Source organism: Perognathus longimembris, chromosome 9 (assembly GCF_023159225.1).
Source record: "Perognathus longimembris pacificus isolate PPM17 chromosome 9, ASM2315922v1, whole genome shotgun sequence".
Classification (NCBI taxonomy): Eukaryota; Metazoa; Chordata; class Mammalia; order Rodentia; family Heteromyidae; genus Perognathus; species Perognathus longimembris.
This window is the reverse complement of record NC_063169.1, coordinates 62,424,785-62,446,049: the sequence shown is the minus strand read 5'-3', so window position 1 is coordinate 62,446,049 and position 21,265 is coordinate 62,424,785. Positions and strand designations below refer to the sequence as shown.

General features: G+C 40.7%; 1 protein-coding gene across 2 annotated transcripts; it reads left to right on the top strand.

Annotated features, from left to right (window-relative positions):
* The first annotated feature begins 63 nt into the window (after positions 1-63).
* Positions 64-20,540, top strand: Katna1 (katanin catalytic subunit A1). Of its 2 annotated transcripts, XM_048354270.1 has the most exons (11): positions 64-181; positions 4,818-4,992; positions 6,574-6,731; positions 7,839-8,019; positions 9,759-9,880; positions 11,227-11,332; positions 12,794-12,952; positions 18,090-18,216; positions 18,614-18,748; positions 19,004-19,130; positions 20,183-20,540. In XM_048354270.1, exons 2-11 carry the CDS (start codon positions 4,831-4,833, stop codon positions 20,379-20,381), a joined length of 1,476 nt encoding a protein of 491 aa, XP_048210227.1. In that variant the 5' UTR covers positions 64-181; positions 4,818-4,830; the 3' UTR covers positions 20,382-20,540. The 2 variants fall into 2 exon arrangements, with proteins under 2 accessions (XP_048210227.1, XP_048210229.1); XM_048354272.1 differs by lacking the exon at positions 64-181 and having other exon boundaries at positions 4,815-4,992.
* Positions 20,541-21,265: the final 725 nt, after the last annotated feature.

Here is a 21,265-nt window from a genome sequence, read left to right as displayed (position 1 = left end):
CCGGAAGTCATTCCAGTGGATTGGACTTCAAATTCTCCCGGAGCTTGGCGGCGCCGGGAGGTCGGGACTAGCTAGCAGTTGTCGGTTGGAGCCGGCGGTGGAGGTTGAGCTGGCCGTCCTTCCCCGCCGCCGCCCGAAGCCCGGCTGGGAGCGGCTTCCCGAGGCGTCTCGGCCTCCCTAGGTGAGTGCTGTGGGACGCGGCCCCGGATGGCGGCCGGGCCCCGGGGACGCTGGTGGCCCGCCGTGCGGGCTGCCCCGGCCGGCCGGCCGGAGCTCGGTCCCTGCGGCTCGGGTGACACAGCCCCTCCGCCCTGCCCGGCCGCACCTGCCGGGCGCGGGCCGCTGCCCCTCCGCCTGGGGGCGTCGCCAGGTGTTTCCAGGGCTGGTCTTTTTGGCTGCTCCTTGCTAGAATCCGCCCTCTTGCGATGTTCTTGTGGGCTTCAATGTCTCCATGTCCGGCCCTATTTTCTCCACCGAAGGAGATGATGTTTGCAATCAGTCAATTCTTAGGCCGGGATATAAAGAGCGAGCTCTGTTTCATGCGAACATTGGCGACGTAAGCCTACGTTATGCCTTGAAAAAACAAAGCAAAAACAAAAACAGTGCTGGCTCATCAACTTTCAACGTTGTTAGACCATGAGGAGTTACGTAAAGCTCCATGTCATCCACTATTCAAAAAGCAATTACATTTATAAAGTCAGTAATAGGCCTCCTGTAGACAGCCTTGAAGGTATTCTGCAACTTTTTAATGTAAATTAGCATCTGGTTTTCATATCCCAGAGATGATCGATCATCTTGTAAAATTGCTTTCAGCCTATTGTTACCTTGAAAGTCACTGGGTGTTTTATTGTAATAGCTTCAGGAGGTGGCAAGGTTATTCTTTGTTTTGGGGCAGTACTGGCATTTGAATCCAGGGGTTTGGGTTTGCTAGCTTGCTACCCCTTGAACCATACCCCCAGTCCTTTTTGCTTAAGTAATTTTGGGTCTAGCGTTCTCCCTCCGAGATCAGCCTGGGCCTATCCCAGTAGCTGGAATCACAGGGGCCACCACTGTGCCCATCCAGCTCGTTTAGATGGGTGTCTCAAAACTTTTTTGTTGGCTGGCCTAAAACCTCCACTCTTCTGATCTCCACCTCATGAGTGGCTGAGATTATATACTTGACCTCTCATGACCAGTGCATGATTATTTATTTATTTATTTTGCTGGTCCTGGGGCTAGAACTCAGAGCCTGGGCACTATCTCTGAACCTCTTTGTGTTCTTGAGCTCCAGTGCCACTTCCAGTTTTTCTGAGTAGTTTATTGGAGATTAGAGTCTCACAGGGACTTTTCTGCCCAAGCTGGCTTTGAACTGCTATCCTCCTCAGATCTCAGCTTCTGAGTAACTAGGTTCTGTAAGAGTTAGTAAAATAGCCGATGATGAACACTGGGGTCGGGTGCGGGGGGAGGCGGAGGCTCAGCAGAGATCTTTATTCTGCCCAACTGCTGGCCTGCAAAATCCAAGGCACGTGGGGTGATGCCTTATCTAGGGCAGGGAGGTGTGTCCAAGTCTAGGGTGTGTCCAGGGGGATTAGGGTGTGATCTCAAGAAGGGGAGGTAACTGCTTCTAGGTGTGCCAGTTACCTAGGAAACTGGGCAGAGATTTAAAGGGTTGGGGGGAGGAATCTGCCTGGAGCCCTCCTGGAGGTAGACCTTACAGTTACAGGCCTGAGCCACTGGTGTCCAGCCTGCATGATTGGATTTTTATTATTAATTTTTGAAATACACATTTTAGATAAGTATTTTTAAAGCATTTTTAGGTTTCCAACAGTGAAGCTGATTTTTTTTCTAGTTTGCACTTTAATAACATTCTAGGCTTGTTTCTTTTATAGCAAAGAAAAACCTCTAAAGTAAATTGATGATACTTTCCACTGGATTTCATGTTTTAATTGCCTTATTTTTGTCTTTAGCTTACTTTTGTCTTCATTTTTTCTTGAATGAAATTCCTTGCTACTAAGGTGGTGGTGCTTAAATATTTCTTGTATGAATGACCTATGGTCGTTATAATATTGGTATTGGTGAAATCCAGCCTAAGATTTCATAAAAACTTAAATATAGTGCCTTTCAGGCATAGACTGAAAGAATTGTTTTTCTCTGGCCTTTGGTGAGCTAAGAGTACTGTGATAATATATCTGTAAACACATTGTTTCTTTGGTAGCCAAGGGTTTTTCCGGTCTTTTGTTATAATGTGGCATTGGACTGATTTTTACATTTGTATTTCTTAGGAAAATTTCAGTTCTTTGGCTGCTAAGGAATTTTATGTGGTTAAAAAGGGAGGTTCAAAACACACAAGCGATTGAATCCTGGCTATCAAAAAAAAAAAAGTGAGGACTGGGAATATGGCCTAGTGTTAAAGTGCTCACCTCCTATACATGAAGCCCTGGGTTCTATTCCTCAGCGCCACATATATAGAAAAAAGCCAGAAGTGGCGCTGTGGCTCAAGTGGTAGAGTGCTAACAAAAAGAAGCCAGGGACAGTGCTCAGGCCCTGAGTTCAAGGCCTAGGACTGGCAAAAAAAAAAGTGAAGATCAAGTATATATAAGTAACAATTGAATATTTTATTTTTTTAAGTGGAAGAAAAGGAAGGCAGATCTGGAGGGAGTCTGTTGAAGAAAAGAGAAGAAAAAATGAGCGGCTTCATATCCAAGCCCAGCCAGAGTCTCTATACTTACAAAACTGTCCCCAGTTAGCTTGTCCAACACTGTTGGCCAGAGAGTGTCCCTCCGGATGGCTCCAGAGTAGACGGAATTAAGTGGGGATCAAGCAGTAATCTTAGCTTGATAAGGATGTGCTGAGGATCAAGGGGTATGAGTGTTGAAGGTCAGGAAATGGACTGAACTATCTTGTCTTTGTGGTTAAGGCAAAACCTTAGACCTACCAGGCACAGTGGCTCACGCCTGTAATCCTAGCTACTCAGGAGGCTAAGATCTGAGGATGAGGTTAGAAGCCAGCACAGGCAGGAAAGTCTGTGAGACTCCAGATATAGAGCTATGGCTCAAGTGGTAGAGTGCCAGCCTTGAGTGGAAAAGCTAAGGGACAGTGCTAGGGCCTGAGTTCAAGCCCCAGGACTGGCACCAAAAAAAGGAAGGAAGGAAGGAAGGAAGGAAGGAAGGAAGGATGGAAGGAAGGAAGGAAGGGAGAGAGAGAGAAAAAGAAAGAGAGAGGGAGGGAGGGAGGGAAAAAAGCAAAAGCAAAACAAGAACCGTCTTCATTGTTTAACTGAAGACTTGACTCTGTAAATGGAATATGTCATCTGTTACAAGTAACCCCAGCAGCTCATTCACCACTGTTTTGAAGTTGCTTTTATTCTCATAGCCGCAAGGGTAATCACTGCCCTCCTCAAAACATGCAGCGGAGCTGTAGCTCAAATGGTAGAATGCTACCTCAGGGACAGGCCTAGGCTCTGAGTTCAAGCCCCAGGACTTGGAGAAAAAAAAAAAAAGAAGCTACTTCTAGTGTTATATTTGTGTCCATAACCACATATCCATAGCATTCTAACTGCAAAGACCAGACAAGCTTCTCATGTGTAAAACGTTCAGAAAGAATAAACTTTGCCAAGTAGTGTGCTATCACCACGTAATCTGGCCTTGAATTCAGATTCCCAAATGCTCAGATTATAAGTGTGTGCTTTCACACTTGGTACCAGAAACTGTACATTAATCCTGCTACTACTAGTCTTGCCATCCTTCAACTAAAAGACTAGAGGTGATTAAAACTTCCTATCATTGACTTGGCCTCATATATGCAAATTCTGGTGCAGAAACTTAGAAATATGAAAGAAAAGAGAGACAACTTCTCCAAAAGCCATCAATTCCATGTAACAGACTCTAGTGGGCTGGGAACATGGCCTAGTGGCCCTGGGTTCGATTCCCCAGCACCACATATATAGAAAATGGCCAGAAGGGGCGCTGTGGCTCAAGCGGCAGAGTGCTAGCCTTGAGCAAAGAGAAGCCAGGGACAGTGCTCAGGCCCTGAGTCCAAGGCCCAGGACTGGCAAAAAAAAAAAAAAAAAAAAGCTACAGACTCTAGTGATAATAAAGTGAATGAAGTAATGAAGTCCCAAGGAAATAAAAAAGAATGATTATAAAACTATAATCAATGAAATTAAAAAGGACACAACCTACAGGAAGAAAAACAACACTTGAATTAATTCTAAGAGAATAAACGGGTGAATGAAGTAAGGAAGACAGTGCAGGATATGAAAGAGGAATTTATTAAAGATAGAAATCCTGTGAAAAATAAAATTGAAATTCAGGAAAAATCCAATGAAATTAAACTTAGTTTATGGGTTCATCCAGAGAAACTGAGTCAGGTAGAAAAATGAGTTTTGTTTTAAAAACTCATGGTAGATGATTAGGACTTAGACTGAAAACTTAGTCTAGTAGAGAGAAGGCTATAAATATAGAGTGACTATAGACAGATACTTTAAGATGAAAGTCCTGTCAGAGGACTTTACCCAAGGAAATATTTATTTTGAACTGAGGAATTCAGAAGATAGATGACTGTGAGAACTAAAAAAACATATTTTTTTTCTTTCTGTTTATGTGGAACTGAGGAATCGAACTCAGGGCTCCATGCATGTGACACAAGCACTCTACCACTAAGCCACATTCCCAGCCCACATATTTCTTTATGAAGTAGAAATGCTATGTGTCTAGAGGCAGAAAGTGTCCTGTATGTTGTTTCTTGAGGAAGCCCGGATAAATCTGCTTTGAAAAAAAATTGTTGTGGTACATATTTCTGTGTGTATAAAAATGTTTCTTTCCTTCTTTGTTTTGTAGTGTACAGTGGAGTATGAGTCTACTTATGATTAGTGAGAATGTGAAATTGGCTCGTGAATATGCGTTGCTGGGAAACTATGACTCTGCAATGGTGTATTATCAGGGAGTTCTTGACCAAATGAGCAAGTATCTATACTCGGTCAAAGATACATACCTCCAGCAGAAATGGCAACAGGTAAGAATCATGTCCGTCGCATATGTTAATGGTTTAAGTATTCACAAGAAGATTTAGTTCCATTGTTCATGTTTCATACACACACATACACCGAGTATATGATTTATCACATGGAACTGTGTATAGTGCTTGAAATTTATATTAGTAACAGTCCCTTTTACTTTCAATAGTATTATGAGCCCTGTCTGTTTTAATTATCTGGGTCTAATAATTTTGTGTGTGTGCGTGCAGTGTGCATGTGTCTGTGTGTGCAAATGCATGCAACTCAGGGCCTTGACCTCATGTTCTCATTCAGTTTTTTGCTGAATGACAGCATGACCTGACACTCTTATTACTCGAGCTATACCTCCAGCCTAGCTCTTTTGCTGGTTAATTGGAGAGAGAGTTCCTTAGACTTTTCTGCCTAGACTGGCTTCTAACCTCAATTTTCAGAACTTAGCCTCCCAAGTAACTAGAGTTACAGGTGTTAGCTACTGTTATCAGTTTACTTAAAAAGTATTTTTTGGCATTAATTAATTGTATAAATGGGTTTCGTTGTGACATTTACATACATGCATATAATGTACTTTGATAAAGGATCTCAAATTAAGATTCACAATCTCAAACTGGGGTCCACAGAGAGTGTTTGTCTGAAAAAGGAAAAGTTAGGAAGCATAAAAGCCATCAAGGGTTGCAGAGCTATAAATTCACAGCTAATTATTTTTTCTTTTCTTTCTTCCTCTCTTTCTTTCTTTCTTTCTTTCTTTCTTTCTTTCTTTCTTTCTTTCTTTCTTTCTCTCTCTCTTCTCTCTCTCTCTCTCTCTCTCTCTCTCTCTCTCTCTCTCTCTCTCTCTCTCTCTCTCTCTCTCTCTCTCTCTCTTCTCTTTCTTTCTTTCTTTCTTCTTTCCTGATCCTGGAGCTAGGACTCGGGGCCTGGGCATTCTTTTTGTGCTCTGCCACTGGAGCCACTTCAACACCTCTAGCTTTTTTGGTATTTTACTGGAGATAAGAGTCACATGGACTTTCCTGCTTGGTCTGGGTTTGAATTGTGATCCTTAGATCTCTGAGTAGCTGGGATTACAGGCATAGGGATACATTTTCAGCAGGTTCTTGTTCTGTCTCATCCTGTGTGTTGGTTTGGATTACAGGCATATGCTATCACTCTGGACAAACTTCAATTTATTACGCAATTTAAGAGCTGTAAGTCAGTCACAGTTTAATTACCCAGGATATTTAACTTTTTTTTTTTTTTTTTTTCTGGTCTTGGGGCTTGAACTCAGCCTGGGCGCTGTTCTTGAGCCTCTCTGTGCTCAAGGCTAGCACTCTACCACTTTTGAGACACAATGCCACTTCCGACTTTTTCTGTTTATGTGGCTAGGCAAGCACTCTACCACTAAGCCACATTCCCAGCCTTAACTTGTTTTATTAGAGTTAATTTTTCAGTTGAAAACAAAGAAATTACCCATTATTAAAAATTTGACAGAACGTGTGGGTATGCTTTTATCAAAATAGAAATTTCTAACATCTTTAACAAATAACGCTAGTTTAATCTTGGTTGATATATATTAAAGAAATCTAAAGAGCTTTACTCTTTGATACCAGGTTTGGCAGGAAATAAATGTGGAAGCTAAACATGTTAAGGATATAATGAAAACGCTCGAGAGCTTTAAACTAGATAGCACTCCCTTGAAAGCTGCACAGCATGACCTTCCCGCTTCTGAAGGAGAAGTCTGGTCTTTGCCTGTACCTGTGGAACGAAGGTAAGTGAAGCCAGCTACTCCGAGAATTGATAGCAGTGGTTATATGGATCAGGACTAGATGGCAGAGAAGCTGGGCTTGGAGGAAAGTATTTACTGAAATGTCCTATTATAGCTTTTTTTTCTTTTGCAATTGTATATTGTATGACTTTGGGACCTATTTCAAGAAAAAAATTTGGTGTAAATATAGTTTTGTGCCTGAGCAGGAAGTAGTGGAAATAATGGCCCATTACTAGGACTCCTATAGACATTTGGAAATCTGAAATTGTGCCACAGAACTGGAGATGAAATAAATATACAGACACATGTATATGTATATATGTGTATATATTAATACACATATATGTATTTGTATATATACACACACATGAAACATCTTCCACAAATTCTTTTAAGTGTCCACATTGCTTATGTCTTTTTTTTTGCCTGTCCTGGGCCTTGAAGACAGGGCCTGGGCACTGTCCCTGAGTCTCTTTATGTTCAAGGCTAGTGCTCTATCACTTGAGCCACAATGCCAATTCCAGATTTTTTTGAGTAGTTTATTCGGGATTAGAGTTTCACAGGGACTTTTCTGCCTAGGCTGGCTTCAAACCATGATCCTTAGATCTCAACCTCCTAAGTAGCTAGGATTACAGATGTGAGCCACTGGCACCCAGCTTTACATCATTTTTTTTCTTATAGAATATGATTAAAATATTAATTGAAACGTGACAATTATGATACTTAAATAAAATTACACTAGATTGCATATACCAGTGGATAAATGTAAATTCAGCATTTTATTATATTTTGATTTTTTTTTTAATACAACTCTCCTCTGTTAATTGTTCTCTCTCTCTTTTTTTTTTCCAGTAATCAGACTAAACTTCATTCATCTTTGGTGTACAACAATGTTTTTTCTAAGTAGAAGTAACCGTTACTTTAATTATTTCTGAACTATAACTATACTGCTTTCTTCTTATTAAATTACCACAGCAGTTATGTCAGATTTAAATTTTAGATTTCAACATCCTGAAGTTTGGACAGTTCTGTTTTGTGTTCAGTTTTTGCCTTCATCCATATTTGAAGCAACTGCCAGATTTGATCATGATTTTAATGATCTGTGTTCAGACCTTCTCCAGGACCTAGGAAACGTCAGTCTCCCCAGTACAGCGACTCTAAACCACATGGTAACCGCCCAAGCACAGCCGTCCGAGCTCACCGTCCATCCGCACAAAACCATCACAATGACAGAGGGAAAGCTGTTCGCTGTCGGGAAAAGAAAGAACAGAATAAAGGACGAGAGGAAAAGGTAAATGTTCTTGATTTGCATAAATGAAAAGTTACTTTTTAATCTTAAAAATACTTTATTATTTTTTTTTTTTTTGCCAGTCCTGGGCCTTGGACTCAAGGCCTGAGCACTGTCCCTGGCTTCATTTTGCTCAAGGCTAACACTCTGCCACTTGAGCCACAGCGCCATTTCTGGCTGTTTTCCATATATGTGGTGCTGGGGAATCAAACCCAGGGCTTCATGTTTACGAGGCAAGTGCTCTTGCCACTAGGCCATATTCCCAGCCCTTAAAAATACTTTAAAAACAGCCAAATTAAAAACAATGAAGACTACAAAGATTTTAGATACAGTTATCATCAAAATTTGGTAATCAGTTTCCCAGAGTTATAAAACCTTACTCAAATTATACCTATGCTAGCATTTTTCCCACTTTTGGTACTGGTCCTGGACGTTTGTCATTACTGGTGATTAGTTTTATTACTTGGTAAAGGTGGTATGTGCCAGGTCTTTCCACTATAAAACTTTTATCACTATTTTTTTTTCCCTTTTGGCCCTGTTGGGTTTTGAACTCAATCCAGGCTTTGTACTTGCTAGGCTGGCACTCTGCCATTGAGCCACACCTCCAGCTCCTTTTTGTGCTGGTTATTTTCAAGGTAAGGCCTACTTCATACCCATGTAGGTGTGGGCTTCAAGCCTCCTACTTGTGCTTCCTTGTGTTCGTAACAGTGACAGGCCACTGGGTACCTACCACCATACCCTGCTGTTGGTTGAGATGGAGTATCTAGAACAGTTCTTGTCCTGGCCTGACCTTGAGCCACTGGCACCAGGCTTGTCCTTTCACATCTAGTCCCCGAATAACAAACTTCTCTTACTTTTCTTTCATGTAAGAATGTTTTAATTTCCTATAAATTCTTAAAGGATTCTTTTTGCCAGTCCTGGGGCTTGAACTCAGGACCTGGGTGCTGTCTCTGAGCCTCTTTGTGCTCAAGGCCACTTGAGCCACAGTGCCACTTCTATCTTTTTCTGAGTAGTTTGTTGGAGTTAGGGGTTTCACGGATTTTACTGCCTGGACTGGCTTCAAATCAGAATCCTCAGATCTCAGCTAGTGAGTAGCTAGGATTATAGGCATGAGTCACCAGCACCTGACTCCCAAATTCTATTTTTGATGACTATGGAATTCTGAGTTGATAGCTCTTTTCTTTAAATTTTTATTTTATTTTTTGTTTTTTCCTTTAGCTCTTTTCTTTGAACACTTGGGAAAATACTGTACCACTTTCTTCTAGATTCTGGTTTCTAAAGAAAAAAATATGTTTTCAGTAGAACTCCTTTTTTTTCTTTCCTAGTTGGTGTGGTAGTACATCTATAATCCCTGAACTAAGGAGGCTGAGGCAGGAGGATTGTTTGAAATTAAACTGTTACACAGTAGACTGTCTCAGAAATTAGAAGACCAAGTACTACTGGCTTACCTCTGTAATCCTAGCTACTCAGGAGGCTAAGATCCCAAGGATCAGAATTTGAAGCCAGTCTGGGCAGAAAAGTCTACAAAACTCCATCTCCAAAATAACCAGCAAAAAGCTAGGTGTTGCTCAAGTTGTAGGGTGTCAGCAGGATAGGTGTGAAGCCCTGAGTTCAAATCACAAAAGCAAAAACAAAAAAGGTAAAAGGAAAAGAATATCAGTTGATCCCATTTTGTTTCATAGAAACAAAATACAATTTTTAAAAAAATCAAAGCTCTTGATTTTCTTTTTCTCCTGACATAGAACAAATCACCTGCTGCAGTTACTGAACCAGAGACAAATAAATTTGATAGCACAGGATATGACAAGGACTTAGTAGAAGCTTTGGAAAGAGATATAATTTCTCAGAATCCCAACGTTCGATGGTAAGTTATATTACAAAATAACTGGGTATGATTATGCTTTTGGAGATAGAAGATGAAGCACATATGGGTGTTTGCTAAAGCTCTGTTCTTGGGGGCAGAGCTATATGTAGTATTCCAGAACATATCCCGAAATGGGACTTTTCCACTCAAACTCTACTTCTTTTCCTGAGGTTTTTTTCTTTTTTGCTTTTTAATTAATAAATTACATACAAAATGGCAATAAGAGCACAGAAATTTTATGTTCTTTATGGGATAACCTTTGGTGGTAAAGTAGTGATTTTGATGTATTTATGTTACTTATTTATAGCTTCTAGTAGCAGTTTATTTCCCATTAGAGCACTGATTTTCAGCATTTTAACATATTTAATTAGATGTGTAATCTTTCAAAATGCATTTAAAAAGCTCACTTTGCCACAAAGTTAGGTATTTTGTGTTAAGACATTAATGATAACTAGGTGTAGTTGAGTTATATGTGAGAAGCTTTTGGTATTTCATATTTATACAATGACACATTTTTGCAATACAATTGCCACACATATCAGTAGTAGTGTTCTAATGGTTGAGGTGACTTCAGACTAATTTGTGATGATTTTAGCTTCAGAATTTATCTCTCAGGGTTTCAGAGCTAGGCAGTGATGGCTCACGCCTACAATCCTAGCTATTCAGGAGGCTGATATCTGAGGATCATGCCTCAAAGCTAGCGTGGGCAGGAAAATGTGTGAGACTCATCTCCAAATTAACCACCAAAAAGCCAGAATGGTAGAGAGCTAATCTTGAGCAAAAATGCTCAGGGACAGTGCCTAGCCCCTGTTCAAGCCACAGGACCAGCACAAAAAAAGTTTCAATCCATCTCTGCTTTATAGTCTTATTCTTCTTCATTTTTAAAAGTGTTTCTAAATCATGAGGGTTATAGAATTAGCATCATGAGAGCAAGTATTCAAAATGAGATGCTAAAATAATATAGGTTGAACATTGTCTGAATATCTAGACTCAGAAATGCTCCAATTAGCAGAAAGCAGAAGCCATGGCTTAGCTACATGAGGAGGCCCTTAATTCTGACCCCATACTACCCAAAGAAAAATGGAGGAGGAGAAGGATGTGTATGGGTCTATGTCCTCATGAGCTAGGCTGAACACCATGATCGCCACGAACTGCAGAGAGAGAGAGAGTATGCTCTGTGTGTGTACTGGAGGGCACACCACAGTGTGATAGTTTACTAATGCTCGAGGAGGCTCACCTCCTGTCTGCAGTGTAAACCCATGGAGGTAGTGATTCTCAAGAGTGACTACACCTAGGATCAAATATATAACCTACAAGCTTAGTTGATACAGTATCTTCTCTTTCAGGGATGATATTGCTGACTTAGTAGAAGCTAAGAAGTTGCTTAAGGAAGCTGTGGTGTTACCGATGTGGATGCCAGAATTCTTTAAGGGCATTAGGAGGCCATGGAAAGTAAGTCTATTGGTCTTTGGTACCACCTGAGTAAATGACCATAAATTGCTGCAGAGAGCCACCGTTTCTTGATATTGGGGAAAGTGGAGTAAGGAAAATTTAAATTAAAAAGTGTCTGCTGTTTTTGTTTCATTTGCAACAAAAGCCATTGGAAGAGTACACGGTGGCACATGCCCCTAATCTCAGCTACCTGAAAGGCAGAGATTGGAAGGATTGTGGTCGAAGAACAGCATGGGCAAAAGAAAAAAATAAGTTAGTAAAAGCTGTCGGCAGTGATGCACGCCTGTAATCCTATCTAGTCAGAAGACTTAGATGGAGAGTATTGTAGTTCAAGGCCAGCCCGGACAAAGTATTTTATGAGACCCCCATATCAACCAATTAAAAGCTGAGTACAGTACTATGGATATATCATACCAGCCACTAGGAAACTGTGAATAGGAGGATTATAGTCCAGGCTGACCTCAGCAAAAAGTAACACCTATTTGAAAATTAAGAAAAGGGCTGGGGCATGGCTTAAGTATACAGTGCCTGTCTAGCAAGTGTAAGGCCCTAACATAAAACACCAGTATCATCCACAAACAGAAAAAGAAAAAACATAAGTATGCTTACAAATAGTGTACACAGATTTAGAATGACTATACATTTTCAGATATGACCTAGTCAGCTAATACAAAATACTCCATTTCATTTGTCATATTGTAACCTGTAATGTATATTTTTGGAATTGTTCTTTATAAATTGAGAAATAGCTAGGCATAGGTAGCTTATGCTTTTAATCCTAGCTACCTGGGAGACTGAAATCTGAGGATCGAGGTTTGAAGCCGGCTGGGGCAGCAAAGTCCATGAGACTCTCATTTCCATTTAATCACCAGGAAGCTGGAAGTGGAGCTGTGGCTCAAGTAGTAGAGTGCTAGCACTGAGTGGAAAAAAGCTCAGGGATATTACCCATACCATGAATTCAAATCCTAGGACACAAAAATTTTTTTTTTGAGAAATATCTAGTGAATACTTTTTAAAGTCATGGGCTGATAGAAGTAAATAACAAAATAATGTCATGGGCTAATAGGAAAAGAAACTAAAAAAAAAAATCTCAGATTTGGAAAAGTGCTAATGGATGACTACTTCAAATAGTTTTTAAGTCTCTTAAATAAAATTACAGCTATATTCACAAAAACCTAATTTCTTTTTATCAGAAAAAAAGACTAGTAAGTAATATATCCAGAGGTGCTAATTCTATCCACAAGATAGCTAAAATAAAAATGGTGGGCTGGGGGCATGACAAGTTGTAGAGTGTCCAGCAAGTGTGAGATCTTAAGTTAGAACCCCAGTACCACACATAGAAAAACTTAAAAAGTCATTAAGGCAACCAAAGGCTGGAGGCCTGGTTCAAATGGTAGAGTTCCCATCTAGAAAGCACAGCCTACAAAAGAAGAATGGCTTACACGATTATATTCCCAACAGGGAGTGTTGATGGTTGGTCCACCTGGAACGGGAAAGACCCTCCTTGCTAAAGCAGTGGCTACAGAATGCAAGACAACATTCTTCAATGTCTCCTCATCAACTCTGACTTCCAAATACAGAGGGGAGTCTGAGAAGCTTGTTCGTCTTCTGTTTGAAATGGTGAGTGAGGCTGCTCTGAGAGTGATTCTTTGCCTCTATACGGGGAGAAAATGAGCTGTAATGGAACTTCCTCCAGTGTGTATCGGCTAGGCAGGACAACATTCTGCCCTAAGTGATTCCTGTGGCTCCGAAGTCAGCAACCTTTATAAACATGAGGAGCTTGAGTTTCTTTCTCCTTTCCTCCACAGGTAAATCCCTATCTGCTAGTTTTTGGCCATACTCACTAAGAGATCAGCATTACTAATTTGTGGGTCTGAAGTAATTACATGTTTTTAACCAGGAAGCTTAGTTATGACATGGAGAATCACAAGCAGTTGTGGAATTTAGATCACCTCCAGACCACTGTACAAATGCCTTGAGGTTAATGACCCAGACTTTGGGTTCATCTCTCTTTTTTTTTTTGGCTAGTCGTGAGCCTTGGACTCAGGGCCTGAGCACTGTCCCTGGCATCTTTTTGCTCAAGGTTAACACTCTGCCACTTGAGCCACAGCGCCACTTCTGGCCATTTTCTATATATGTGGTGCTGGGGAATTGAACCCAGGGCTTCATGTATGAGGCAAGCACTCTCTCTGGCCACTAGGCCAAATTCCCAGCCCCTTTGGGTTCATTTCTTTGCATCTTGAGTTTCTTCTTTATTTTACCCCACAAATGTGTCAGTAGGAAAAATGTAATTTCTAAGTTGTGGTAGTCATTTGTATTAAATTCAACCCCTTTCATACTTCAGACATTGGCAGTGGTCCTCAGTGATTTCAGTGGCTCCTCCAAGATGTGTCTTTGTATGAGGACAGTCTAACACTATCATGTAGTGATTAAGACATGGGCTAATTTAGTGGATGGTACAAATACTGTGAGGCTGTACTTCCTGCATGCAGAGTAAAAGAAGCCAACGAAACTCTTCATCATTTGGGTTATCTGTTTTCTGAAAAAAAGCTTCTTCCTGTTTCAGGTCTCATTTTCTTTCTCCCTCCTCTTGGACAATCCATAAGCCAGTAGATAAATTTGTACGGGTTCTCAATAGCCTATCAATAGTCCACGTCATAATAGGAATCCAATGGAGAATATGTTCAATAATTTTAAAACAACTTGCTCATTGCTTGTGGAGAAAAGTATATTGATTATAGCTGGGCACTCCACAAAACATAAGTAGCTAAGTAAGAGTAATTGTAGTTTATAACTGGTAAAGGTGGGAAAATTCTTCTCTTTTTCTGAGCCTTGGTTGCTCTGTGAGGCCATTAAGGAACAGTTTGCCTGTGAAACATTAGGAAGGTAAAACAAGCTAGTTCCTTGCTGAATGCAAAGTGGGATACAAAGGCTTATCAACATTACCTGCTTAAGAAACATTTGGTGTATTTTCTAAATATAACCCTGTATTTCTATAGGGATGATAGTTATGAAAATATTTCCTTTAGGAAGAGGTTGCCTATTTTTTGTTAGTTTGCTTTTTTCTCTGAACTGAGGGCCTCAGCAAGCTAAGCAAGAGCTCTCTCCCTAGCCGTGCATTTTTTACAGCGAGGTTGGTTTTCTTGTGTTGTGTTTTTTTTTTTGCCAGTCCTGGGGCTTGAACTCAGGGCCTGAGCACTGTCCCTGGCTTCCCCTTCCAGCTTTTTCTGTATATGTGGTGCTGATAATCGAACCCAGGGCCTCATGCATGCTAGGCAAGCACTCTACCACTAGGCCACATTCCCAGCCCTTTATAGTGAGGTTTTGAAGGATACAACAAAGCACTTTTGCTGGCTTCCCTGAAGTTTCTGGGGAACAAGCTTAACCATGGTTAAGTAGGAAATCACTATTCCTCTGCACTATGTACTTTGGGTTGTACACCTGAGCACTAATGGCATGCTATAGGTGGTACCTCTTACCAGTTTGCTTCAGCGTGAATGCTGAGTTACTCCTGAGGCCTATATATTAAACTGTTTAAATTTCGTGAATAGCTCCAGAGTTTCATAGGACATGGTAACAAGCACACACAAAAGATGTAATTGTCTAATTTTTGTTGTTTTGTCAAAAACTTTTGATGTCAGAAACCCACTCAGCTCAAGCCAATTTGGTGCATATCATGTAGACTCTACTTGAGGTCAGACCATTCTATTCCTAGTACTTGAAAAAATTAATCTTATTAATTTGGGTGCAGTCTGACAACAAACTGAAATTTAATTTTTTTTTGCCAGTCCTGGGCCTTTGACTCAGGGCCTGAGCACCACTGTCCCTGGCTTCTTTTTGCTCAAGGCTAGCACTCTACCACTTGAGCCACAGTGCCACTTCTGGCCATTTTCTATATATGTGGTGCTGGGGAATTGAACCCAGGACTTCAATGTATACGAGGCAAGTGCTCTTGCCACTAGGCCATATCCCCAGCCCCTGAAATTTAATTTTTGTTGATGTAAATTATGTTGGTACATGATTTAGCTATAATTTTTTTTTTTTTTTTTGCCAGTCCTGGGCCCTGGACTCAGGGCCTGAGCACTGTCCCTGGCTTCTTTTTGTTCAAGGCTAACACTCTGCCACTTGAGTCACAGCGCCACTTCTGGCCATTTTCCGTATATGTGGTGCTGGGGAATCGAACCCAGAGCTTCAAGTATACGAGGCTTTCTTGGATACTTTGATGAAAGTTATCTCCATTTCTTCAGAAGAATAAACATTTTATACATAGTACCTAAAACTTAAGTAATGACTCCTTTATTTAAAACACAATTGGCCAGGCACCAGTGGTTCATGTGTATAATCCTAGCTACTCAGGAGGCTGAGATCTAAGGAATACAGTTCAAGGCCAGCCTGGGCAAGAAAATCTGCCAATTAACCACCAAAAAAGTGAAGCTGTAGCTCTACTGGTAGAGTGCCAGCCTCAAACAAAAGAGCTAAGGGACAGTGCCCAAGGCCCTAAGTTCAAGCCTTAGTACTGGCACAAAAAGCAGTTAAATTAGTTTGGTAGAATACTCTGTGATCCAAGTATAGACTTAGGAGACTGAGGCACACAGGATGGGTCACAGATATGAGATCAGCTGAGGTGAGCAGTGAGAACTCTGTCTTAAAAACAGTAAACCAGATTTGGAGGGAATTGAAGACTTAGAATTCCAACTTTCATCTGGAAAAGAAAGTAGGGGTCGGGGGATATGGCCTAGTGGTAGAGTGCTCGCCTCATATACATGAAGCCCTGGGTTCCATTCCTCAGCACCATATATATAGAAAAGGCCAGAAGTGGCGCTGTGGCTCAAGTAGCAGAGTGCTAGCCTTGAGCAAAAAGAAGCCAGGGAAATGTACTCAGGCCCTGAGTTCAAGCCCTATGACTGGGAAAGAGAGAGTGAGAGAGAGAGAGAGAGAGAGAGAGAGAGAGAGAGAGAGAGAGAGAGAGAGAAGGATTTAAGTATTTGAATGTTTTCAAATTAGTTCCTCTCATAGCATCCTAAGGCTACGTCATAGCCCCAAGAATGGATAGGCTAGGGGGAAACAAGTGTAGGTAATGGAGGAATATGACCAAAGTCTGTGTATGTGAATATATCATAATGAAATTCATGACTTTATACAATTGATACTAATAAAGGAAAGAAAAGAACTGTTACACCTGGTATGCTTGTATGTTTGGGTCTGTAATGTTCACTTACCACTGTAGACTTTTAACATGCTTTTTGTTCATCTAAGTTCTGTTTTCTAGACATCTTGCTCATCATTTTTGGTGTAATTTTCCTTGTGTAATGATTCTCTAACTCTCAGTATTTGTTTTAATATGATTCACAATAAGCTCTAGTTACTGTATAATTGTTTCTACAACCCCAAGAGAAGGATAGAATCTTAGCTAAGACCTGTCAGTTGGTTAATTGGTAATCTTGACTTAGACCTATTACTTAATGGATCAGATTAATCTTCCCTGTTATTTTGAGCAAGAAATGCAGTTGAGGAGCAAAACCAAACTTAAGGGATACTATTCAGCCATAAAAAGGAATGAACTGAAGCTGGGCGCTGGTGGCTCATGCCTGTAATCCTAGCTACTCAAGAGGCTAAGATCTTAGGAGGTTAGATCTGCGGATCATGGTTTGAAGACAGCCAGGGCAGGAAAGTCTGTGAGACTCTTTCTCCAATAAACTACTAAGAAAAATCTAAAGTAGTACCATGGCTTAAGTGGTAGAACACTAGCCTTTAGCCAAAGACACTCAGGGACAGCAACCAGGCCCAAAATTCAAGCCCCCAAAAAAGGAATTAAAAAAAAAAAGGAATTAGGTGCTTTACAATGCTACAACAAAAATATGCTAAGTGAAAGAAACAGATATAAAAGGACATTTATGATTTCATTTATATGAAATACATAGATCCATAGACCATTCTTGTGTGTGCAAGATGGACTATGAGGTCTCATTAAGCCAATGAAAATGCTTTGCCATTAGTGACAGATTGTAAATGTGAATATGCATACTGTGAATTTTATGATGTGAGTTGTCTCAAACCTATTAGCATATATAATTGATTCTTGTAACTACTTAAGAGCTATAATCCTAGCTATCCAAGAGGTTGAGATCTGAGGATCGTGGATTGAAGCCAGCCCAGGCAGGAATATCCCTGACACTCTTCTCTCCAATTAGCCACCCAAAAGCAGGAAGTGGAACTTGAGACTCCCAAGTGGTTGCCTTGAGAAAAAAAAGTTCAGGAATAGCACCCAGGCCCTGAGTTCAAGGCCTGAGGACTGACACAAAAATACAACAAAAAAGTCAGATTATAATTTTTTGAGCTTTAGAACACCAATATCTATGAGGATTTTCCTACCATAGTTGGGAGAAGCAAATTGTCAGATGTTTAAGTGTGTAAATCGGCATGAGAAACTGTGCTTTGGTGGTTCTAGTTTTTTCCTTGTCTCCCAGTATTAGGGCAGTAGGGAAAGGAGCAGTGTGTAGCCTTTCAGCCACCTTCTTCCCTTTTTCTTTTTTTTGGTTCTGGGGCTTGAACTTGGGGCCTAGGTGTGCTTGTCTCTTAGCTTTTTCACCCAATGCTATCTCTCTACCACTTTGAGCCACATTACCACTTCCGACGTTTTCTGAGTAGTTTATTGGAGATAAAAAAAAATCTCAGACTTTTCTGCTCAGGTAACTCGTAGCGTTTCTAAATGGGAAGGGGGGTAAACAACTTGATATTGCATATTTTCTTTCTTTAGGCTCGATTTTATTCGCCAGCCACTATATTTATTGATGAGATAGATTCCATTTGCAGTCGCCGAGGGACTTCCGAGGAGCATGAAGCAAGCAGAAGGGTGAAAGCAGAGCTGCTGGTTCAGATGGATGGTAGATACAAATCTCTGCATGGGTTGACCTGGGGTGGGAGGATAGTGTGTCCTGCTTTCTGCCTAGTGCTAACTTACCCAGTGCTTTTAATCAGTGCTCATAGCTCCGGATGGACCACAGAGTGCCTAGAGATTGATGGGAGTAAATGTGGCACACTGACCATATTGATATGCGAGGGATTATAGTTATACAGAGGATATCCTTGAGAGTTTGTATTTACTGGTCTCATTTTTAGCCATGGAACTGAAGTAGAAATGCATGCAGATAAGTTGACCTTAGGAAAGGGTATATATTTGAAAAAAGTTAATCTATTTTTCGTCATCACATACTGTACAACCTCATTTTCCCTTGCGTGCAGGTTGCTAACTGGGTGCTGTCTCTCCTGACTCCATTTCAGGTGTGGGAGGCGCCTCTGAGAACGATGACCCTTCCAAGATGGTTATGGTTCTGGCAGCCACAAATTTCCCCTGGGACATAGACGAGGCTTTAAGAAGACGTCTTGAAAAACGAATCTATATTCCTTTACCATCAGGTATTATTGTCATCTGAATCATGCCTGAAAGTTCCTGTTAACCCACTTGTGGTAATAATCATCCTTGAAATGACAAGTGTAGACTGGCTTTCCTTATATTCCTAGGTAATTTAAAGTGCAGAGAGGAATACAGCTCAACATTTTAAGCAAATGTATTCTAAAAATTAGAAAACAACTTACACAAAATAGATTTGAGAAAACAAAACAAAACACTGCTTATGTTGATGGCTTACACCTTAAATGTGTTTCTTTTAGCAAAAGGCAGGGAGGAGTTACTACGAATAAGTCTGCGTGAGCTGGAATTGGCTGACGATGTTAACCTCACAAGTATAGCTGAAAACATGGAAGGTTATTCAGGTGCGGACATTACCAATGTGTGCAGGTATGTATTATGTGGGAAGTAAGGATTTTGTATAAACTTCGGTCATGAAGTTTTTTACTCCACAGTAAGATAAAGAGTAAAGCCAGGTATGGTATGGTGGTCCATGCACTCAGGAAGCCGAGATAAGAGATTTGGAGTTTGAGGATAGGCTGGCTACATGCTGAGGCTCTGTTAGGGTTGCAGGTGCTGGTAAGATAGTTGGGTATCTTGCATGTGAGTAAAGCATCTATAGTTTATTTGAAAGCTAGCTGTTCATAAAGCTACTATTAGAATAATTTGTGTAAAAGAATTAGCTTAGATGTAAAGTTATTGGTGCATTTCACTGCACTGTTATATGGGAAATGACTGTGAAAAACACTTAGCATACCCAGAGAGCAGTCATACTGTCCTGTGTGCAGTGAGCATATTCTAATGTGGAGAGAACAGCAGTAAGAAACAAAAAAAGCTCTCTCCAGTCCAGTTGGCTCAACTAGCTTGTCCTAGCAGTAGCTTCCTGTCTCTAACATGTGCACTCGGGAAGCTGCTAAATCACCACCGCTTGCCAATGTGGTGGCTGCACTTAAGGACAAGACATAAAGGGAAGAGGTACTTGAGTGTGAAGTTATATAGTAATGAGGCAAAAGAGAAATCACCTGACTCGATCATATTTTATTTAGTGGTATTGAACTCAAGAGCTTTGAGCTTGCTAGACAATTGCTGTACAGTTGCATTTTTACTTGTTATTTTTCTCAGTCTTTTTGCTTGGACCTAGATTCTCCTACCTCCATCTGCAGCATAGCTGGGATTATAGTGATGCACCACCATACCCAGCTTGTTCTTTGTATGGCTTTACTTTGCTTAGGCTAGCTTCAAACCAGGACCCTCCTGTTCTTTACCTCACACACAGCTGCAGTTACACAATACCCATTCATCTCTCCTTCATGTAGAGAAAATAGCTTTCTAATTAATATATCTCTTGTGCCTGTGATGCTTATTCTTTGTGTACTTATAATACATGCATAATTTTTTCTTCAATCAAAATAAGTTTGTGGCTTTTTAAACTTAAAACATAGGGATGCATCCTTGATGGCAATGAGAAGGCGTATTGAAGGCCTGACCCCAGAAGAAATCAGAAATCTTTCCAGAGAAGAAATGCACATGCCCACAACTATGGAGGATTTTGAAATAGCTTTAAAAAAGGTGTCTAAGTCAGTGTCTGCAGCAGACATCGAGAGATACGAGAAGTGGATATTTGAGTTTGGATCATGCTGACGTCTCACGTGTACGCTGTGAGAAGCCCGCCTTAAGTCTCTGAAAAATTAAATGTAGTGTTTCATTGCACTGAGTGCTATATTTTTTTAAACTTTCATACTGGTAACATTTACAAATTTCTTATGATTCTGAATAAAGGCAATTTTTTAAAGTGGTAAATTAGTTTTGTTAGCACTGTCTGATTTCCATGTCAGTGATCCCAGAGGTTAGTACACAGATGATGGTTCCTCCCTCTCTTGGGGAGTAGCTAAATAAAGCACAGATTCCCATCCTTCCCCCCTGGTGTTATGGTAGCTTCGCTTGTCTTTCTGGGAGAGTAAGACTCTTCAAATTTAAAGAAGGAAAATGTCTGAGTATTGTGCCTACATGAGAGGCGGTGCTGTGCGCAGGTAGGAATGCTATTGTACTGTAGGCACACTAATTTATAGTAGAAAGGAGAGCCCAACATGCCAGCCAATAGTATAAAAAATTACCAAATGGCCTGGAGTATGGGTTTAAATGGAAGCGGGCCTGCTTGGTAAGTATGAAGCTCTCTTTTGCATACCAAAAGCGAGAAAAGGAAAATTCCTAATGAAAGGTAGTAAGTGGAATAGCAGTTAGTGATATAAAATTTGAGGCAAGATTCCCATGTATGACTCCTTACACGAAAGTAACTTACTGTATCCCAACCACAGGAGAAAAAAAAAAAAGACTCAAGGAGACTGGGTTGCTTGCTGTGTCCAAGTCCTTCTGGAAAGGAGAGAGGCTGGGATGGGAAACCCGAGTGCAGAGCCCATCCTCTCCAACAGGTCATGCGCTCTCGAGTTTTCTTCTCACTTGAATCTATAAGCTTATGATTAATGGATGAAGAAAGACTAGAGTCTTAGAACTGGTACTTCCTAATA

What these genes read in the sequence shown, in the direction of transcription:
- Katna1 (XM_048354270.1), top strand. Translation starts at nt 4,831, where the DNA reads ATGAGTCTACTTATGATTAGTGAGAATGTGAAATTGGCTCGTGAATAT. An exon ending in TTCGTCTTCTGTTTGAAATG is followed by an intron (nt 12,953 to 18,089) that starts GTGAGTGAGGCT and finishes TTCTTTCTTTAG; the next exon opens with GCTCGATTTTATTCGCCAGC. An exon ending in GACATTACCAATGTGTGCAG is followed by an intron (nt 19,131 to 20,182) that starts GTATGTATTATG and finishes CTTAAAACATAG; the next exon opens with GGATGCATCCTTGATGGCAA.